Below are 21,175 nucleotides of genomic sequence, written 5' to 3'. Positions count from 1 at the left end.
ATTGGGGGGCATGCAGGGTCAGGAGCCCCCACCTCCCCCGATTTGCTTGCCTTGTACTGAGCGCGCCCACACAGACTGAGCATACTCAGTAACACTGCTGAAGCCGGCTGCCCTCACTCTATCCCCTGGGGTTGTCTGTGCATAGAGGAGTACCCATGCTGGCGCTGACTGAGCTAGTGTCCTAAAAAAAGACATGTGGGCAGCAGGATGGGCTCTCTGTCTCAAGTACAACCCCACCTGAAACCCTGGGTAAGTACCCTGGCTGGGTCCCGATCCTGCCACCTGGGCTACCATTGCTATTTTTAGCCTGCAAGCTTGGTCAGAGCTAGCGGGGGTATGTCTGCGCAAGCTGGAAATGAAACCTCCAGCTGCAGTGTAGACATACCCTCGGGATCAGATTCATAAATCAGAGACAACCTCTGCCTGCCAATAGTGGAGGGGCAGAGGGGAGAGGAAGGGACAGTGTGAGGGCAGCTGGCTTCAGCTGTGTTACTAAGCATGCTCAGTACAAGCCAAGCAGCAAATCTGGAGGGGGGACGTGACCCCCCATTTCCCCCTCCATGCATTGCCTCTGTCCTTCGTGGATCTTCATTAATTTCAGAGGAGTTACAGCAGCGGCTCTCAACCTTTCCAGATGACTGTGCCCATTTTAGGCATCTGATTTGTCTTGTTTGTACACTTAAAAATGACTTGCTTACAAAATCAGACATAAAAATACAAAAATGTCACAGCTCCTAGTACTGAACAATTGCTGCCTTTCTCATTTTTACCATATAATTATAAAATAAAGCAATTGGAATGTAAATATTATACTTCCATTTCAGTGTGTAGTCTGTAGAGCGGTATAAACACGTCACTGTCTGTCTGAAATGTTAGTTTGTACTGACTTCATTAGTGCTTTTTATGCAGCCTGTTGTAAAACTAGGCAAATCTCTAGATGAGTTGATGTACCCCCTTAAAGACCCCTGTGTCCCTCCAGAGGTAGCATACCCCTGCTTGAGAACACTGAGTTACAGCAAAGGAAGATTTGGCTCTTCAGATCCACTTTTCATTCGTTTCTCTGCTGAGCCTCCCAGGCTCTGGCCCGTTGACAAAATTACACGTTGCAACCTAAAGAAAACACAGAAGCAAACACCAAAACAACACGCACAAAACGCTTCCAGGGAAAGAAACAGCCGGTTGCTGGGTAAGACTCAGGTCATGTCTGTGATGAGGAGATTGCAGCTGATCGTCTCTCTTTTACACAGTAGGAGCAGTGGCTTCTGAGAATCCAGCCAAAACTCTCCAATAGGAGGCTGCTTGCACTATCCTTGTGACTTGCTTATATGGTCCAGTGTTCATGGTTGGAGAGAGAACATTTGCTGCGCCTGCATTAGCCAGTGCTTGGAAGAATCACCTAGAAACATCTCTCCTCTGTGCAGAGAAACCCAGGGGAGTATTGTAGAACTGGGCAGACCATTCATTCTGCAACTGGCCAAAGATCCAGAATCAGAGTGGGTGTGTGAGAAACACCAGGAGGAATTTGCTTTGTTGTCTGAAGAGGGGCCACAGACTCACCTCTGCGATCTGCACGGCGCACCAAGAAACCATGTCACAGCTTCCACAGAGACAGCCGCTGAGCAGTGCAAGGTAGGAAATGGCTAGTGAGTGAAACATATTAGAATAAAACCCACCAGATCAAATCAAGTAACGAAATGGGGGATTGGCTGCAAGACATTTTAAAACACGTCTCTAAATATTTGCTGCATCGTTTATCTTATCAGAGCTAGAATGATGGGATGGTAATTGCTAGGATCACTCTTTCACTGATTAAAAAAGCCCAGCTCCCGATGTCTCCCTAGCAGTCCAGAATTTAGAAACACTCTGCATTATGCAGTACGTTTGTTGTTCAGTTCCCTTCAAACTGATTCTTGTCTCTTTTGCAGTCAATAGCCAGTCTCCTCTTGACTACGATAGGAACGATGCCTTTTGGGCTTCTGCTTATCTGCCTTGGTTGTTTTTTATATCCTCATATTTCCCATATAGCCTTTTGGTTGTTCTTTATCCAGTGGTATTTTTACTTCCATGCTCACTGCTCCAACTGCTTCTGTTTCTTTGTTGGGGAAGGAACCCAACATCTCTGCTATTTTTGAGCCATCATTAACGTAGAACAGGTTGAATTATTCAACATCTAGAAATGTAACCCTATTTTTACCCACGAAAGCTTATGCCCAAATAAATCTGTTAGTCTGTAAGGTGCCACCGGACTCTTGTTTTTGTGGATACAGACAAACATGGCTACCCCCTGATACTTGTGATCATCAAGTCTGACCTCTGGTATAGAGGCCATAGAACTTCCCTGAAATAATTCCTGGTTGAGCTGGAGCATAGTTTTCAGAAGAAAAAAAAAATCCGGTCCTGATTTTAAAATTGCCAGTGACGGAGAATCCAGCACCACTCTTGGTAAATTGTTCCAATGACTAATTACCCTCATGTTTAAAAACTAACACCTTGTTTCTGATCTGAATTTGTCCAGCTTTAACTTCCAGTTATTTGGATCTTGTTTAATCTTTGTTTTCTAGATTAGTTGTCTGCTAGGTCTTTGACTAAAGATTTGTGTGAATTCATTTTAGCCTCTGCATCCGGAGGCAAGGCGTAGAGGGTGGGGGAATGTGGAGTCAAAAGCCCCATCCCAGATTTGCGGCTTGGATTGTACTGATTGTGCCCACCTGGACTGAGCATGCTCAGTAACACTGCTGAAGCTGGGTGCCCTCACTCTGCCCACCTCCCGCACACACACTATCAGCAGGCATGGGTGTCTCTGCCTGGATCCATGTACCACAACAGATCTCAGTGCAGTTCCAAGTGACCGGAGCCAGCTTCCTGGAGGAGGGCGTGGTTCCTATGCATTTATCTCTGTGAGACACATTTTGATCAAGGTCCCAGCCCAGCTTGTCAATTCCTGCACCTCTAGTTGCAGGCACAAATTTGTAAGTGTCTCTGAAACTCAGGTTTGAACGTGCACCTGGGCCTTTAGTTTGCAGGTGGGGTACGGATTGCGCAGACACAGGCTACTACTATGCACATACAATGTTCATTATTTGCTGCTGGTGCCTTGTGATTGGACTCCAAAATCACATGGTTTTGTTTCTGTTCCCTGGGTGAGTTGACTTCCTAAGGTTCATAAATAGGGAGTTTCTATTTTAGCAGTGGAGAAAAGGTTCTCCAAACCCCAAACCCTAATCGCTGGAGTTCAGAGAGTTAATGATTGGAACTGAGAAACTAAAGCCATAGATCTGAATTGACCAGCTATTGGTAATTGTGAAAGTGAAGTAGTGACCAAAAAAATGAGCTGCTTTTGGAGCAGGAGGAGTCCCTAGTATGTGTCATGTGGAGCTGAACTCCCTTTTCTCTCCCTCTCACTTACAGGATGCCAGAGACATAATGAGCAGGTAGGCGGCTCCTTCTCACTTCTCCTCATACTTCACAATGCAGGTAAGGGGCTTGGGCATTGGCTGAAAGACACATCTCCAATGCTACACATCTGGGTGGTGATATTTTATGGTGGGGGTTTTTTTGTTTGTTTGTTTCCTTAAAGCCCCATTTCCTGGAGTTGTGATTACATTAAAATCTCAGCCACTTCTTTTTTTTAAGGCAATTTCTCACTCTCATGGTTGCAGAGAAAAGTTTTAAAATAGTCACTCAAAGGGCTGAAAAGCTGTAAGACAGGGAATAAGCAGCTGTCAGACGGGACCAGGGCTGAACATTTTGCCTAGTCCCTGTGTGGCAATTGCCTTGAAAAGAGTCTCTAGCATTTGTATTACCAGGGTACGTGTACCCCCAGCTGAGATCAGGACCCCACCGCATACACACAAAGAGATAGTCCCTGCCCTGGAGAATGTACGCTCCAGGCAAGCCAGACAGAAGGTGGGAGGGGAAGTCACTTGCCTTTAGTCACTCAGCCTGTGTGCTGCAGAACACAGGGAGCTAAAGCCCGGTGTCCTGGTTCCCAGTCCGGTGCTCTTTCCACTGCTCCATACTGCCCCCCATTGTGGGTCTTTCGCCATCACTCCCCCAACCTCAAGAGCACTTGCAGACCCATGCCAGGTCCAGGCACAAATGGACCCTGTGATGTTTTGCTGCCACTTGAACTGAGCAATCAGGTGAAGAGTAATAAATGTGTGGTTGGTGTTTTAACTCCTCTAGGCATGAGGAGGAGAAGGGACAGGCTGCAATGGCTCTTTCTCCTGAACCGAGGCAGAGGACGCCGGAGTTCTCCCTCAACCCCCAGACTTTGAAGGAATTCAAAGGTAAGACACACAAACCCCTGCTCTGAAATTTCATCAGCGTGCAATGCACTTTCCCCAGCCACTGGAGGTTCTTCTTCGAGTGATTGCTCATATCCATTCCAGTTAGGTGTACGCGCCGCGCGTGCACATTCGTCGGAAAACTTTTACCCTAGCAACTCAGTGGGCCGGCAGGTCGCCCCCTAGAGTGGCGCCACCATGGCGCTCCATATATACTCCTGCCGGCCCACCCGCTCCTCAGTTCCTTCTTACCGCCCGTGTCGGTCGTTGGAACAGTGGAGCGCGGCTTAGCTGACCTCCACTTCCCTAGCTACTCGTTTTCTCGTATATAATTATGCAGTTATAACCCTTTTATATATATATTTGTATGGTTATACGTGTTTTCTTTGCTAACATGGTTAGTTTAGTTAGCGGGGTTCAGGAAGTAGCCCCTTCCATGAGCCCAGTGCCGGAGCCATGCATGGCTCACCGGGTTTTAAAATGGGCCCGGCCTGCCAGAAGCCGCGGCCGAAGAGAGATCTACATGACTCCTGTTTGAAGTGCCTCAGGGAATCACACTTGACAGATAAGTGCCCCATTTGCAAGGCTTTTAAGCCGAGAACAAAAAGGTGCGGGACTTTCACTTACCCCTCCACCTTGGCGCCGAGCGATGTTCAAGCGGCGGGCAGAAGCGCCTCCTCGGCACCGGACCCCGCCGGTACTACCAAGGCCTTTCGGCACCGACCGTCGCCGGCACCGATGTCGACTCGGCACCGCTCCCTTCTTCCGAGGTCGAGAGAGCCTACGATTCCTGCTGGTGCCTGACGGCTCCCCGGCCTGCGCCGTGGTTGAGCCCCCTGCTCCCGCTGCTTCCGTGCCACCTGCATCGCAGCCAGAGAGCTCGCCTAAGTTGCGTCACCCGGCACCGACACCTGCAGAGGCACCGATGACTTCGGCTCCGTCGATTCCAGTCCCCCAGGACCACGGAATCCGGTGCCTGGCAGCTCCCCGGCTCACGCCGTGGTAGAGCTTACTGCTCCTGCTGCTTCTGTGCCAACTGCACCACAGCTAGAGAGCTCGTCTAAGATGGCTTGCCCGGCACCGACGACGTCGGCACCGTCGATCCCGGTCCCACGAGGGCCGTAGAATCCGGTGCCTGACGGCTCCCCGGCGCGCGCTGTGGTTGAGCTACTGCTCCTGCTGCTTCCGTACCAGCGGCACCGCAGCCAGAGAGCTCGTCTACGTCGGATCGCCCGACACCGACACCTGCTGCGGCACCGATGACGTCGGCACCGTCGATCCCGGTCCCGCAAGGGCCGTAGAATCCGGTGCCTGACGGCTCCCCGGCACGCGCCGTGGTTGAGCTCCTGCTCCGGCTGCTTCCATGCCAACGGCACCGCAGCCAGAGGGCTAGTCTAGTCGGATTGCCCGGCACCGACGCCTCTGAGGCACCGACAACATCGGCACCGTCGATTCCAGTCTCACAAGGGCTATCGAATCCGGTGCCCGACGGCTCCCCGGCACGCGCCGTGGTTGAGCGTATTACTCCCGCTGCTTCAGTGCTGACGGCACCGCAGCCAGACAGCTTATCTAACTCGGATCGCCCGGCACCGACACCTACCGAGGCTCTGATGACCTCGGTACCGTGGATCCCGGTCCCACGAGGGCCGTCGAATCCGGTGCCTGACAGCTCCCCAGTACGCACTGTGGTTGAGCCTGCTGTTCCCTTCACGCCGGGGATGTTACCAACGGCGAGGGCTCTCAGTGCCATGACAGAGTCAGTGCTGCCTGACCCGGGCACCGCCGGTACGGGTAATACAGTCTCTTCAGGGGACTGTCCCCTGTCAGCACAGCAGAGCGGCACCGTTCATGATCACGGTCCCGCAGACACTCCAAGTCCTGTCGGCACGCCGGACACCACTGGCAGTCCCGGTGCTGTTTTCCTCGGTACTGGTCACACTCGCTGCACCGGTCGGTATCCCGTTCGCCGACCCGCTATCGGCACCGTTCTGACGTCTGGCACCGGGGCAGGTACCTTGACTCCTGTAGCCCTTCTCCGAGCCTCGAGATCTCGGTCGACCTCCCGACACCGTTCTGGTTGCGGGTCTGGATCTCGTTCCAGGTACCGATACGCCTCCCGATGCCGGTCCCCGGTGCCGAGTTGGGCAAGGTCCGAGTGAGTCAGAGACTCTGCCTGTGCCTTCTTTTAGTACCTCCATGGCCGTCCGGACACGCATCCGTGTCATCCCATATGCGCAGATTTTATGCTCAGGACCACGATCCTGATATGATGGCCAGCGGGCGCCAGCCCCGAAGCAGAAAGAGGCTTGGCGAATGAACAGGCTTGGCCGCCAGGTGTACTCTGCAGGGGCCCTGCAGCTCGGGGTAGCAAAGCAACAAGCCTTGCTTAGCTGCGATAATTATAGCACCTGAGTGAAGGAGTTTCTCCCTCAAAACTTCCACCTGGAGTTCGCTGCCGTCTTGGAGGACGGGGGGAAAGAAGGTTCCCAGAGCGTCCCTCCAGGCCTCGTTGGACGCAGCAGACTCTGCGGCCGGCACTCTGGCCTTGAGTGTCACCGTGAGGTGCATTTCATGGCTTCAGGTTTTAAACCTCCGGCCGGAGCTGCGGTATGCCATTCAGGATTTACCCTTTGTTGGTAAAGGCATCTTCGCGGCAGAGACAGCCCCAGACTGCGAAGTCTGGTGGGCAATAGGGTCCTAATGCGTCTCAGCATGTATACGCCAGCGACAAAACGCAGGCCTTTCTGGCCCCAGCCGCCATACTCTGTGCCTAGCCAGAGGCAGAACTCTGGCAAACGGCAGGGCCAAGGTGGTCGCAGACGAACGTCAGGACCCCTGAAGAGCCAAAGTCAAGGTCCCTCGCAATTACCACTGGGACCAAAGACGGACCTTCCAAGGTTCACCTGAGGGCGGTGTACCAGTCGCAGGACGGGATCCCGATCCCGCTTTCTCCTGGCATGGCCCCAGTTACTTTCAGATCGCTGGGTCCTGCGCACGATGGAGCATAGATACCACATTTAATTTGCTCCAGCCCTATCCCACTTCAGCGGACGAAAGGGGTAAGGGGTTTTACCCCCGTTATGCCCTAGTCCCCCACTCGAACACAGGTCTCAGACCTTCTTGGTCCTGCACGGACTCAACCGGGTTAGGATAAGGTTGGAGTTCTGCATGGTATCCCTGGGAACCATTATTCCATCCTTGCCTCCTGGGGGCTACGGTGCCGCCCTGGATATGAAGCACGCGTACTTTCGCAATGCCATCTTCCCTCCGCACGGGAGATGCCTCCGCTCTATAGCCGACTGTCAATACTCCCGGTTTACGGCCATAGTCGCCGCCTACCGTCGCTGATGTCGGATATGCGTTTTTCCGTATCTGGACGATTCGCTTATCCGAGGAGACTCTGAGACACAAACCACTCAGCGCGTGGGCATCGCCACGGTCTTATTCACAAGTCACGGCCTGCTGTTTATTATAGAGCAATCCACTCTGGTCCCCACGCAGAGGTTGGGCTCCCTAGGGGCTATCCTGGTCTCCTACCTAGCCGGAGCCTGCTTATCGCAACTGAGATTTTAGGCGATGGCAACAATCATCTGAGGTCTGAAGGCTTTCCCAACGACCTCAGCTCGTTCTTGTCTCAGTCTCCTGGGTCCATGGTTGCCCGCAAGTTTGTAACCAAACACGCCAAGCTCCGCCTCCGTCCTCTCCAAGTCCGGCTCACTGCCCCTGACGGCGGATGCCTCATCTCTCTGCTCGAGTGTTCATAGTCACCTCTGAGCTTAAGGCCTTTGGTCTTCTAGGGAGCTGGCATTCCTCCTCAATGCCCCAAAAATTGAGAGTAGTCCGCCTGGCATGCCAGGGGTTCCAGCGGCAGCTGCGAGGCCGTTGTATCTCGGTGTTTACAGCCAACACAACGACCAGGTGCTTCATAAGTATTCAGGGGGGACATAGTCCTCCCCCCCCCCTTTTTTGTCAGGAGGCCATCCATTTCCGGGTCTTTGGCATGGCCCACTCGATGGAGCTGGCGACGTCCTTTCTCCCAGGCATTTGGAACGTCCTAACTCTTTGCCTCAGCAGGTCTTTCCTGCCTTACGAGTGATCACTCTGCCCCATGTGAGGCGTCCCGCTTTCCGGAAGTGGAGATGTTTCCTCACACAGACCTGTTCGCTCACCGCGAGAGCAGGAAATGCCAGGTGTTCTGCTCCTTCCAAGATCTCTCCTCGGAATCGATCTTGGACGCATTCCTGATGCCGTGGAAAGGCCAACTGCATTATGCCTTCCCACTGTTCCCACTGGTTCATTAGGTCCTGCTCAAACTCCGCAGGGGCAGAGCGTGCATCATCATGATCACTCCAGAATGGTCCAGGCAGCGCTGACATACCACGTTACTCGGCCTGTCAGCCCAGACCTCATCACTCAGGGCAACGACAGGCTTCGTCACTCGGACCTGCAGCCTCTTCGCCTCACGGTGGCTGCTGCGTACCTGAGTCGGGGTGACAGGCAGCCTTCCACCTGGTCAACGTACCGGGCCAGGTGGAAGCGTTTCTTTTACAGCTGCAATACGCTCGATCTTGCTCCTGCTGAGGTCTCGATCCCCTCTGTTTGGCCTGCCTCTGGCCTTCAGCGGCAGGACCTGGCGGTATCAGCGCTGAGGATACACTCAGCAGCCATCTCTACCTTCCAGCAGGCTGAGATGGACGTTCAGTGTTCCCACGCTCTATGGGTTCGAGGTCCCTCAAGGGCTTGGAGCGCTTGCACCCTCGGGTGCGCCGCCCAGCCCCGACCTGGGACCTCAACCTAGTCTTGGCCAGACGGGTCTCTGAGATCAGAGCTCTTACGGGGGTTCCGCCGTACACTAGGTTTCACAATGACAAGGTGCAGTTATGACCGCACCCGGCTTTCCTCCCTAAGGTGGTTTTGGCTTTTCATGTTACCCACAGTTCAACGCAATGGGCACAACCGTTGCACTCCTTGGACATCTGTGGAGTGCTCGCATTATATTGTGCTGACAGAACCATTTCCTAAGGTGCCCCAGCTCTATCCCGGTAGCGGGCCAAAGGGAGGGCTTGCTTGTTCTCCTCTCAGAGGATCTCATCTTGGGTGATGGCGGACATCCCCACTTGTTATGATTTGGCTCATATTTCCACAAGCCACATCAACGTGCATTCTACCAGGGCTCAGGCTTCATCTGCCGCCTTGCTGGCTCGTGTTTCTACCCACGAGATCTGTCGCGAAGCTCCATTGGTCCTCGGTCCATACCTTTGCTTCGCAGTATGCCCTGGTTCAGCAGTCAAGAGAGGCTGTAGCCTCTGGCTCAGCAGTTTATTCTGCCACATTTCACTCCGACCCCACCGCCTTTGTAAGGCTTGGGATTCACCTAACTGGAATGGATATGAGCAATCACTCGAAGAAGAAAAGACGGTTACTCACCTTTGTAACTGTTGTTCTTCGAGATGTGTTGCTCATATCCATTCCACACCCGCCCTCCTTCCCCACTGTCGGAGTAGCCGGCAAGAAGGAACTGAGGAGCGGGTGGGCCGGCAGGAGTATATATGGAGCGCCATGGTGGCGCCACTCTAGGGGGCGACCTGCCGGCCCACTGAGTTGCTAGGGTAAAAGTTTTCCGACGAATGTGCACGCGCGGCGCGTACACCTAACTGGAATGGATATGAGCAACACATCTCGAAGAGCAACAGTTACAAAGGTGAGTAACCGTCTTTTCTGCTGAGCTTTCCAATGGGGTGTCGGGCCCATAGGTGCCAACTACGTGGGTGCTCTGGGGCTGCAGCACCCAATCCCCATGGAAAAAAATAGTGGGTGCGCAGCACCCACTGGTGGGCCCCACTAATCAGCTCCCTCCCTCCCCCCAACAGATAAATCAGCACTTTGCAGGAACATTGGGTTCTTCTTCGAGTGATTGCTCATATCCATTCCAGTTAGGTGTGTGCGCCGCGCGTGCACATTCGTCGGAAAACTTTTACCCTAGCAACTCAGTGGGCCGGCAGGTCGCCCCCTAGAGTGGCGCCACCATGGCGCTTGATATATACTCCTGCCGGCCCACCCGCTCCTCAGTTCCTTCTTACCGCCCGTGTCGGTCGTTGGAACAGTGGAGCGCGGCTTAGCTGACCTCCACTTCCCTAGCTACTCGTATTTCTCGTACATAGTTATGCAGTTATAACCCTTTTATATATATATATTGCATAGTTATACGTGTTTTCTTTGCTAACATGGTTAGTTTAGTTAGCGGGGTTCAGGAAGTAGCCCCTTCCATGAACCCGGTGCCGGAGCCCATGCATGGCTCACCGGGTTTTAAAATGGGCCCGGCCTGCCAGAAGCCGCGGCCGAAGGGAGATCTACACGACTCCTGTTTGAAGTGCCTCAGGGAATCACACTTGACAGCTAAGTGCCCCATTTGCAAGGCTTTTAAGCCGAGAACAAAAAGGTGCGGGACTTTCACTTACCCCTCCACCTTGGGTGCCGAGCGATGTTCAAGCGGTGGGCAGAAGCACCTCCTCGGCACCGGACCCCGCCGGTACTACCAAGGCCTTTCGGCACCGGCCGTCGCCGGCACCGATGTCGACTCGGCACCGCTCCCTTCTTCCGAGGTCGAGAAAGCCTACGATTCCTGCTGGTGCCTGACGGCTCCCCGGCACGCGCCGTGGTTGAGCCCCCTGCTCCTGCTGCTTCCGTGCCACCTGCATCGCAGCCAGAGAGCTCGTCTAAGTTGGATTACCCGGCACCGACACCTGCAGAGGCACCGATGACATCGGCACCGTCGATTCCAGTCCCCCAGGGCCACTGAATCCGGTGCCTGGCAGCTCCCCGGCACGCGCCGTGGTAGAGCTTACTGCTCCTGCTGCTTCCGTGCCAACTGCACCGCAGCCAGAGAGCTCGTCTAAGACGGATCGCCCGGCACCGACGACGTCGGCACCGTCGATCCCGGTCCCACGAGGGCCGTAGAATCCAGTGCCTGACGGCTCCCCGGCACACGCCGTGGTTGAGCTACTGCTCCTGCTGCTTCCGTGCCAGCGGCACCGCAGCCAGAGAGCTCGTCTAAGTCGGATCACCCGGCACCGACACCTGCTACGGCACCGATGACGTCGGCACCGTCGATCCCGGTCCCACAAGGGCCGTAGAATCCGGTGCCTGACGGCTCCCCGGCACGCGCCGTGGTTGAGCTACTGCTCCTGCTGCTTCCGTGCCAGCGGCACCGCAGCCAGAGGGCTCGTCTAAGTCGGATCGCCCGGCACCGACACCTGCTACGGCACCGACGACGTCGGCACCGTCGATCCCGGTCCCACAAGGGCCATAGAATCCGGTGCCTGACGGCTCCCCGGCACGCGCCGTGGTTGAGCTACTGCTCCTGCTGCTTCCGTGCCAACGGCACCGCAGCCAGAGGGCTAGTCTAAGTCAGATTGCCCGGCACCGATGCCTCTGAGGCACCGACATGTCGGCACTGTCGATTCCAGTCCCACAAGGGCTATCAAATCCGGTGCCCGACGGCTCCCCGGCACTCGCCGTGGTTGAGCTTATTGCTCCTGCTGCTTCTGTGCTGATGGCACCGCAGCCAGACAGCTTATCTAACTCGGATCGCCCAGCACCGACACCTTCCGAAGCTCTGGCGACCTCGGTACCATTGATCCCGGTCCCACGAGGGCCGTCGAATCCGGTGCCTGACAGCTCCCCAGTATGCACTGTGGTTGAGCCTGCTGTTCCCTCCACGCCGGAGACGTTACCAACGGCGAGGGCTCTCAGTGCCATGACAGAGTCGATGCTGCCTGACCCCGGCACCGCCGGTGCGGGTAATACAGTCTCTTCAGGTGACCGTCCTCTGTCAGCACAGCAGAGCGGCACCGTTCATGATCACGGTCCCGCAGACACTCCAAGTCCTGTCGGCATACCGGACACCACTGGCAGTCCCAGTGCTGTTTTCCTCATCGGTACTGGTCGCACTTGCTGCACCTGTCGGTATCCCGTTCGCCGACCCGCTATCGGCACCGTTCCGATGCCCGGCACCGCGGCAGGTGCCTTGACTCCTGTAGCCTCTCCCCGAGCCTCGAGATCTCGGTCGACCTCCCGACACCGTTCTGGTTGCGGGTCTGGATCTCGTTCCAGGTACCGATACGCCTCCCGGTGCCGGTCCCCGGTGCCGAGTTGGGCAAGGTCCGAATGAGTCAGAGACTCTGCCTGTGCCTTCTTTTAGTATCTCCATGGCCGTCCGGACACGCATCCATGTCATCCCATATGCGCAGATTTTATGCTCAGGACCACGATTCTCATATGATGGCCAGCGGGCGCCAGCCCCGAAGCCGAAAGAGGCTTGGCGAATGAACCTGCTTGGCCGCCAGGTGTACTCTGTAGAGGCCCTGCAGCTCTGGGTAGCAAAGCAACAAGCCTTGCTTAGCTGCGATAATTATAGCACCTGGGTGAAGGAGTTTCTCCCTCAGAACTCCCACCAGGAGTTCGCTGCCGTCTTGGAGGACGGGGGAAAGAAGGTTCCCAGAGCGTCCCTCCAGGCCTCGTTGGACGCAGCAGACTCTACGGCCAGGACTCTGGCCTTGGGTGTCGCCATGAGGTGCATTTCATGGCTTCAGGTTTCATACCTCCGGCCGGAGCTGCAGTATGCCATTCAGGATTTACACTTTGCTGGTAAAGGCCTCTTCGCGGCAGAGACAGCCCCAGGCTGCGAAGCCTGATGGACAATAGGGTCCTAATGCGCTCTCTCAGCATGCATACGCCAGCGACCAAACGCAGGCCTTTCTGGCCCCAGCCGCCATACTCTGTACCTAGCCAGAGGCAGAACTCTGGCAAACGGCAAGGCCAAGGTGGTCGCAGACGAACGTCAGGACCCCTAAAGAGCCAAAGTCAAGGTCCCTCGCAATTACCACTGGGACCGAAGACGAACCTTCCAAGGTTCGCCTGAGGGCGGTGTACCAGTCGCAGGCCGGGATCCCGATCCCGCTTTCTCCTGGCGTGGCCCCAGTTACTTTCAGATCGCTGGGTCCTGCGCACGATGGAGCATAGGTACCACCTTTAATTTGCTCCAGCCCTGTCCCTCTTCAGCGGACGAAAGGGGCAAGGGGTTTTACTCCCGTTATGCCCTAGTCCCCCACTCGAACACAGCTCTCAGACCTTCCTGGTCCTGCACGGACTCAACCGGTTTAGGATAAGGTTGAAGTTCTGCATGGTATCCCTGGGAACCATTATTCCATCCTTGCCTCCTGGGGGCTACTATGCCGCCCTGGATATGAAGGACGCGTACTTTCGCAATGCCATCTTCCCTCCGCACAGGAGATGCCTCCGCTTTATAGCCAACTATCAATACTCCTGGTTTGCGGCCATAGTCGCCGCCTACCGTCGCTGATGTCAGATATGCGCTTTTCCATATCTGGACGATTCGCTTATCCGAGGAGACTCTGAGACACAAACCACTCAGCGCGTGGGCATCGTCACGGTCTTATTCACAGGTCAAGGCCTGATGATTACTATAGAGCAATCCACTCTGGTTCCCACGCAGAGGTTGGGCTTCCTAGGGGCTATCCTGGTCTCCTACCTAGCCGGAGCCTGCTTATCACAACTGCGGTTTTAGGCGATGGCAACAATCATCTGAGGTCTGAAGGCTTTCCCAACGACCTCGGCTCGTTCTTGTCTCAGTCTCCTGGGTCCATGGTTGCCCGCAAGTTTGTAACCAAACACGCCAAGCTCCGCCTCCGTCCTCTCCAAGTCCGGCCCACCTCGGCGTACCGCCCGGACAGGGAGCCAATGGTCATGGTAGTCACCGTTCCCTCGAACACCTTAGGCTCCCTAGAGTGGTGGCTAACTCCCTCCTTGGTGTGGACAGGGATGCGGTTTCATCCGCCCCAGCCCTCACTGCCCCTGACGATGGACGCATCATCTCTCTGCTCGAGTGCTCATGGTCACCTCCGAGCTTAAGGCCTTTGGTCTTCTAGGGAGCTGGCATTCCTCATCAATGCCCCAAAAATGAGAGTAGTCCGCCTGGCGTGCCAGGGGTTCCAGCGGCAGCTGCGAGGCCGTTGTATCTCAGTGTTTACAGCCAACACAACGGCCATGTGCTTCATAAGTATCCAGGGAGGGACATAGTCCTCCCCCCTTTTTTGTCAGGAGGCCATCCATTTCTGGGTCTTTTGCATGGCACACTCGATGGAGCTGGCGACGTCCTTTCTCCCAGGCGTTCGGAACGTCTTAACTCTTTGACTCAGCAGGTCTTTCCTGTCTTACGAGTGATCACTCTGCCCCATGTGAGGCGTCCTGCTTTCCGGAAGTGGAGATGTTTCCTCACACAGACCTGTTCGCTCACCGCGAGAGCAGGAAATGCCAGGTGTTCTGCTCCTTCCAAGGTCTCTCCTCGGAATCGATCTTGGACGCGTTCCTGATGCCGTGGAAAGGCCAACTGCATTATGCCTTCCCACTGTTCCCACTGGTTCATTAGGTCCTGCTCAAACTCCGCAGGGGCAGAGCGCGCATCATCATGATCACTACAGAGTGGTCCAGGCAGCACTGATATACCACGTTGCTCGGCCTGTTAGTAACAGACCCAATTACCCATCCACCCCACCCAGACCTCATCATTCAGGGCAACGACAGGCTTCGTCACTCGGACCTGCAGCCTCTTCGCCTCACAGTGGCTGCTGCATACCTGAGTCGGGGGTGACAGGCAGCCTTCCACCTGGTCAACGTACCGGGCCAGGTGGAAGCATTTCTTCTACAGCTGCGATACGCTCGATCTTGCTCCTGCTGAGGTCTCGATCCCCCTCTATTTGGCCTGCCTCTGGCCTTCAGCGGCAGGACCTGGCGGTATCATCGCTGAGGATACGCTCAGCAGCCATCTCTACCTTCCAGCAGGCTAAGGTGGACGTTCCGTGTACTCACGCTCTATGGGTTCGAGGCCCCTCAAGGGCTTGGAGCGCTTGCACCCTCGGGTGCGCCGCCCAGCCCCAACCTGGGACCTCAACCTAGTCTTGGCCAGACGGGTCTCCGAGCTCAGAGCTCTTACGGTGGTTCCACCGTATATTAGGTTTCACAAAGACAAGGTGCAGTTATGACCGCACCCGGCTTTCCTCCCTAAGGTGGTTTCGGCCTTTCATGTTACCCACAGCTCAACGCAATGGGCACAACCATTGCACTCCTTGGACATCTGTGGAGTGCTCGCATTATATTGTGCTGACAGAATCATTTCCTAAGGTGCCCCAGCTCTGTCCCGGTAGCGGGCCACAGGAAGGGCTTGCTTGTTTTCCTCTCAGAGGATCTCATCTTGGGTGATGGCGGACATCCCCACTTGTTATGATTTGGCTCATATTTCCCCAAGCCACATCACTGTGCATTCTACCAGGGCTCAGGCTTCATCTGCCGCCTTGCTGGCTCGTGTTTCTACCCACGAGATCTGTCGCGAAGCTCCATTGGTCCTCGGTCCATACCTTTGCTTCGCAGTATGCCCTGGTTCAACAGTCAAGAGAGGCTGTAGCCTCTGGCTCAGCAGTTTTCATTCTGCCACATTTCACTCCGACCCCACCGCCTTTGTAAGGCTTGGGATTCACCTAACTGGAATGGATATGAGCAATCACTCGAAGAAGAAAAGACGGTTACTCACCTTTGTAACTGTTGTTCTTCGAGATGTGTTGCTCATATCCATTCCACACCCGCCCTCCTTCCCCACTGTCGGAGTAGCCGGCAAGAAGGAACTGAGGAGCGGGTGGGCCGGCAGCAGTATATATGGAGCGCCATGGTGGCGCCACTCTAGGGGGCGACCTGCCGGCCCACTGAGTTGCTAGGGTAAAAGTTTTCCGACGAATGTGCACGCGCGGCGCACACACCTAACTGAAATGGATATGAGCAACACATCTCGAAGAACAACAGTTACAAAGGTGAGTAACCGTCTTATTTAAAAAACCAGCACTCATTAGCAACTAGGAAATTCAGGATGAAGGATGCAAGAAACACAAAGTTACAATATTGTTTAAATAAATACATTAAGGCGGAGACAAGTGGGGGAGGTGATATCTTTTATTGGACCAACTTCTGTTGGTGGGACAGACACGCTTTCAAGCTACACAGAGTTCTTCTGCAGGTAAAAGATAATCCCTCACCCACCTTGTCTCTCTAATATCCCGAGACTGACACTGCTACAACAATGCTGCAGGCATTCGGGCGGGACATTTTAAGAATTACATTGCAAAAATACCCAGCATGTGAAAGCAAGGAATTTCTCAGGTAAGGTCACAGATGACAATCTTAACTCTACCCCCACTGTCTGAAAGGCTCTGCAATAACTTTATCCATCCACACTAGGAAATATTTGGGTGTCTTGTAACTTTAAGTTTCTTTTCAGAACTTTAGTTGGCTGACAATTATCAGTGATTTTGGTTTTTTGGGGGCAGAGGGAAGGTGAGAAAATGTCTTTTCAACTAAATGAAAATGTATATACACACATCGCTCTCATTGGTTTTGTTTTATTTCATTATTGGAAAATCAAACCCCAAGATATTTTCAGTTTTTGGCAACTGTCAGTTTTGTGCATAGATATAAACTCCCCCCACCCCACCCTCCAACAAAAACTTTACAGGGTAAAATTTTCATTTCCTGTCCAGCTCTACTCAACAGTTACCATAAAGAATTGCTTATAGACTCATAAAAATGTGGGGCTGGAAAGGACATTAAGATGTCATCTAGTCCATCACCCGCCCTCACTGAAGCAGGACTGAGACTAGTTAGACCATTCTTGACAGGCATCATCTGACCTGTTCTTAAAAACCTATAAGGATGGGGATGCTAAAATCTAAAATGGTTGGGTCACATTCAGGGCTGGCTCCAGGCACCAGCCAAGCAAGCTCATGCTTGGGGCAGCAGATTCTAAGGGGCGGCTTCCATCTAATCCTAGGGCGGAACGGCCGCTCTTTTTTATTCATTTTTTTTTTTTTTTTTTTTTGTTCACCACTCTGGCCGCCAGGGCCCACTTTAGGCCTATTCCACCAATTCTCCCGAATCGGGCCCTGCGCCTAAGAGGGCCCCGCACCTAGTGAGAATCCTTTCCCTGGCTAGAGGCGCCTTTTTAATTTTTACTCACCCGGCGGCACTCTGGGTCTTCAGCGGCACTTCGACGGTGGGTACTTTGCTCACTCTGGGTCTTCGGCGGCAGGTCTTTCAGTGCCGCCGAAAACCTGGAGTGAGTGAAGGACCCATAGCCGAATACTTGGAGCACCGCCCGGTGAGTACAAGCCCCACAAGTTTGTTTTTTTTTAAGTCATCCCTGCCGGGGCCCCATCAAAACTGTCGAATTGGGCCCCGCACTTCCTAAAGCCGGCCCTGCTGGCCGCCCTGTAGGGGGCAGTGGCACAGAGGAGGGGAGCACCCTGCTGGGAGCCGACTGCATGCTCCGTCTGCCCCAGCTGGTGCCAGGTCTGCAGCAAGCCCAGCAACCCGCTTCCTTCCCTCCCCGCCGACCGGAGCAGCGCAGAGCCCTCCCAGCAGGTGGCGCGGCGGGAGGGGTCGAGTGGTGACCTCCCTGGCTGAAGGAAGCCCTGGCTGCCCCCCTTCTCTCTCCACCCCCATGCTCCCTCTCCCTCCCCACTGCTATCCCGGATGCGCACTCCATTGCCCGGAGCACATCTGCAATGCAGGGAGTCCCACTAGCCGAAAGTTCGCACCCTGACTCTGGCCACCCTGCAGGTTTCTTTTTACTTCGCTGCTCCAGCCGGTTTTTTTTTTGCTTGGGGTGGTAAAAAAGCCAGAGCCAGCCCTGGTCACATTAATCTTTCTTTAGGACCATGTGGAGTGCACAGGAGATGAGCTACTTTGTCCATTTCTGATTCATCACAGTAAATGAGCATCAATTATCCCACTATGCCCCAAGAGTTGCACAAGGGTCCTCGTGCACAGAGCTAGTGTGTCTATGTAAACTCACCTCCTACGTCTAGATCACAAGTGTACAAAACTGGTGGGTGCTGTGAGGCAGCATATTTATTATGTGTGTTGACATTCAGAATTGTGTATGCATGAAAGCAATTTTTTAAATGATGGTTTATTGTTCCCATTTTCTTAACTCCACTCTCAGAGCAGTGTTCAGTTCTACCCTGTCCATGACTATAGACTAAGGACTTGTATCTTTGGTCCTAAAAGGACACATTTTACAGAACCGGGAGCGATGGAAGCAGAGGTGCTGGAACTAGGGGTGCTGGCTTGAAGTAGTTTCCATCATATACAGAGTTTACTGTTTGGTTCAGTGGCTTTCAGCTCCTCCACTGTACAAATTATTCCAGCTCCCCTTGATAGAAGAAGGGAAAGATGGAAGAGTGGGTACCTAGACGGGCAGAGTGAAGGTTATTTGAATGACCATCACTTATAATGTCCCATCTTTTCAATGTTTCTTGCTTTTAAAACACACACATAAAATGTCCTTGTACCTTACTCGTATCCTCACCTTCGAATGTCCTAGTTTTTTCACATTGGTTGTTATTTGCTCCAGCATCCCTGGTAGGCTTTTAACAACCCAGAGTTTGGTGTGGACTTTCAGACTTACCTTTCACCTAGAAAAAGAAGTTGTTGTGGGGGACATTATGGGCTCCCGCTTGTAGATGATTATTTTGTACTAATGTCTAGCCTCTTGAATATTCTGTCCAACCTTCCCCTCAGTGCTGAGCTCAGCCCCTAATGCTCTGATTTTCTCTCTGTCATACAGTGAACCTGACTCTGGATCCGGACACAGCAGGTCCTGAACTCATTCTCTCTGAGGACCTGAAAGGTGCCAGATGGGGAAAACCAAGTCAGAAGATGCCTGACCATCCGGAGAGATTTGACACTGATCCCTGTGTGCTGGGCTGTGAGGGATTCACCTCGGGGAGACACTACTGGGAGGTGGAGGTGGGTGGGATGTTCTGGACTGTGGGTGTGGCCAGAGAGTCTATGAGGAGGAAGGGACATATTGTCTTTCGACCCAACACGGGAGTCTTAGGTTTGCAGAAATATCATCACCTCTGCGTGGCGCTCACCAGCCCTTCCAACACCTATGTTCCCCTCAAAAATAACAACAATGAGATCGGCATCTATCTGGACTATGAACTGGGGCAAGTGTCGTTTTATGACCTCTGCAACGAGGAGCTGCTCTTCGCTTTCCCACCGGTCTCTTTCAACGGGGAGAGAGTTTTCCCTTACTTTTGTGTATTTTTGTCCCACATAAAACTGTCCCCCAGAGGGTGATGCATGGCTGTGATTCCCAGAAACTTCAGAGACTGCTATATTCAGATGGGCTGGACGACATGGGCCCATAGCATATTGACAGGCCTATGTATCAATACGTGTATTACAGGTAATTGTATGTTCCCGGCTCATTGGGTGGATTTTCTGGGGAATCTGGGAAGATCAATGCAAATTCCTATGGTTGATTACTCAGATTCTCAGCCTTTAAGGCTTCACCCCCTGGGGACAGGGGCACCAGTTGATTTTACCTGCCTCAGGAGCTTGGGAACAAATTTTGGGGTCTAAAGGGTGAGTTTAAACAGACTCTCTCATTTTGAGCCAACAAACTGACATGAACTTTTAATCGATAGGTCAAACCCTGTGAAGGAGTGGAAGGACTAGAACCTGCCAGGGTCTCCACAGGACTGATGGGGGACCTCTGGGAAGCAGAAGTCTGCCTTTCCATTTGTTATTGTTTTATTGATCTTTTTTCTCTGTAAGGCTTTTGCCCTGAAATAAATGCTCTGTGCAAACTGCCTAATCCCTGGTGCCCTGCTGTTAGCCCTTGGCAGAGAGAGCGCAAAACTGCAGTGCTGAGATAGGTCAGACGCCGATCTTTTCTCTGCCGTGCAATGGTGCGATATAAAGGGAAAACACACAAGAAACATTGGTGAGATGTGAAAGATCTGAATAAAATATGCCCAGCGTCCATCACATCACAAGCTTTTCCAGGTGGGGAATTGTTTGTTTGGGATTTGTTTTTTGCAAAATATTTATTGCATTTCTTTGTGTAATTGACTTTTCCCTGTTACTCAGTATCTGGTAGGAAGAGCCTTGATTTTGCAATAAATATGTGTTCCAATTTTTCACTTTATTCTTTCAGAATCCTTTCCCAGCACCACCCCTGTGACATACAAATCTACAGTAACTCCTCCCTTAATGTAGTCCCAGTTAACGTTGTTACGTTGCTGATCAGTTAGAGAACATGCTCGTTTAAAGTTGTGCAATGCTCCCTTGTAACGATGTTTGGCAGCCGCCTACTTTGTCCACTGCTTGCAGGAAGAGCAGCCCGTTGGAGCGAGCTGGTGGGGGCTTGGAACCAGGGTGGACTGGTAGCCCTCCGTCAGCTCCCTACTACCCTAAGTTCCCTGTGTGGCAGCTGCCCAGCAGGCGATCAATTGCCAGACAGTTCAGCTGTCCCTCCCTCCACTGCCATGTGCTGCTCCTGCCCTCTGCCTTGGAGCTGCTCCCAGGACCCTCCTGCTTGCTGTGCAGAGGTGGGGGGGAAAGGGGAGCTGATGTCAGGGTGTCTCCCTCCCCTGCTCCTATCCCCCACTCCTTTACCCCATTTCCACAGAGCAGGGTGGGCGGGGGAGAGCAGGACAGGACTCAGGACTGAGGGAGCTTGCTGGCAGCAGCTGCTATCTCAACTTACTGATCTACTTAAAAAGGCAATGTACTTAGAGTGGGGTCAGCGTTCTTAAAGGGGCAATGTGCATCTCTCCCACACACACACACACGGTGTGTGTCTCTGTCTCTCTCTGACCTGCTGTCTCCCTTTCCTCCATTTGTGCTGCTTTGTAGGGTGTGAGGCTACATTAACAACAATGTGTTAACCCTTGAGGGCTCAGCCGAGTGCTAGTTTGTCATTTAGCAGCAAGGCATTCTCTGGGAAATATCCCACCCTCTGACTCCACCACCTC

The 21,175-nt window shown here is 53.5% G+C and overlaps 3 protein-coding genes across 5 annotated transcripts in view; 2 read left to right on the top strand and 1 right to left on the bottom strand.

The window, feature by feature from the left end:
- LOC115640774 (putative zinc finger protein 66) overlaps nucleotides 1–21,175 on the bottom strand; it is a 687,485-nt gene that overhangs the window by 310,615 nt on the left and 355,695 nt on the right. The window lies entirely within an intron of this gene.
- Nucleotides 1–21,175, top strand: part of LOC115640675 (zinc finger protein 850-like) — a 542,158-nt gene that overhangs the window by 207,127 nt on the left and 313,856 nt on the right. The window lies entirely within an intron of this gene.
- Nucleotides 1,319–20,341, top strand: LOC115640877 (butyrophilin subfamily 1 member A1-like). Of its 2 annotated transcripts, none has more exons than XM_030543956.1 (4): nucleotides 1,319–1,629; nucleotides 3,409–3,474; nucleotides 4,186–4,289; nucleotides 18,976–20,341. In XM_030543956.1, the coding sequence occupies exons 3-4, from the start codon at nucleotides 4,214–4,216 to the stop codon at nucleotides 19,491–19,493; spliced, it is 594 nt and encodes a 197-aa protein (XP_030399816.1). In that variant the 5' UTR covers nucleotides 1,319–1,629; nucleotides 3,409–3,474; nucleotides 4,186–4,213; the 3' UTR covers nucleotides 19,494–20,341. The 2 variants fall into 2 exon arrangements, with proteins under 2 accessions (XP_030399816.1, XP_030399815.1); XM_030543955.1 differs by lacking the exon at nucleotides 1,319–1,629 and adding an exon at nucleotides 2,413–3,140 and having other exon boundaries at nucleotides 3,409–3,431.

This window comes from Gopherus evgoodei, unplaced genomic scaffold, assembly GCF_007399415.2.
Source record: "Gopherus evgoodei ecotype Sinaloan lineage unplaced genomic scaffold, rGopEvg1_v1.p scaffold_32_arrow_ctg1, whole genome shotgun sequence".
Lineage (NCBI taxonomy): Eukaryota > Metazoa > Chordata > Testudines > Testudinidae > Gopherus > Gopherus evgoodei.
The sequence above is the reverse complement of the archived record's forward strand: the minus strand, read 5'-3'. Positions and strand labels throughout refer to the sequence as shown.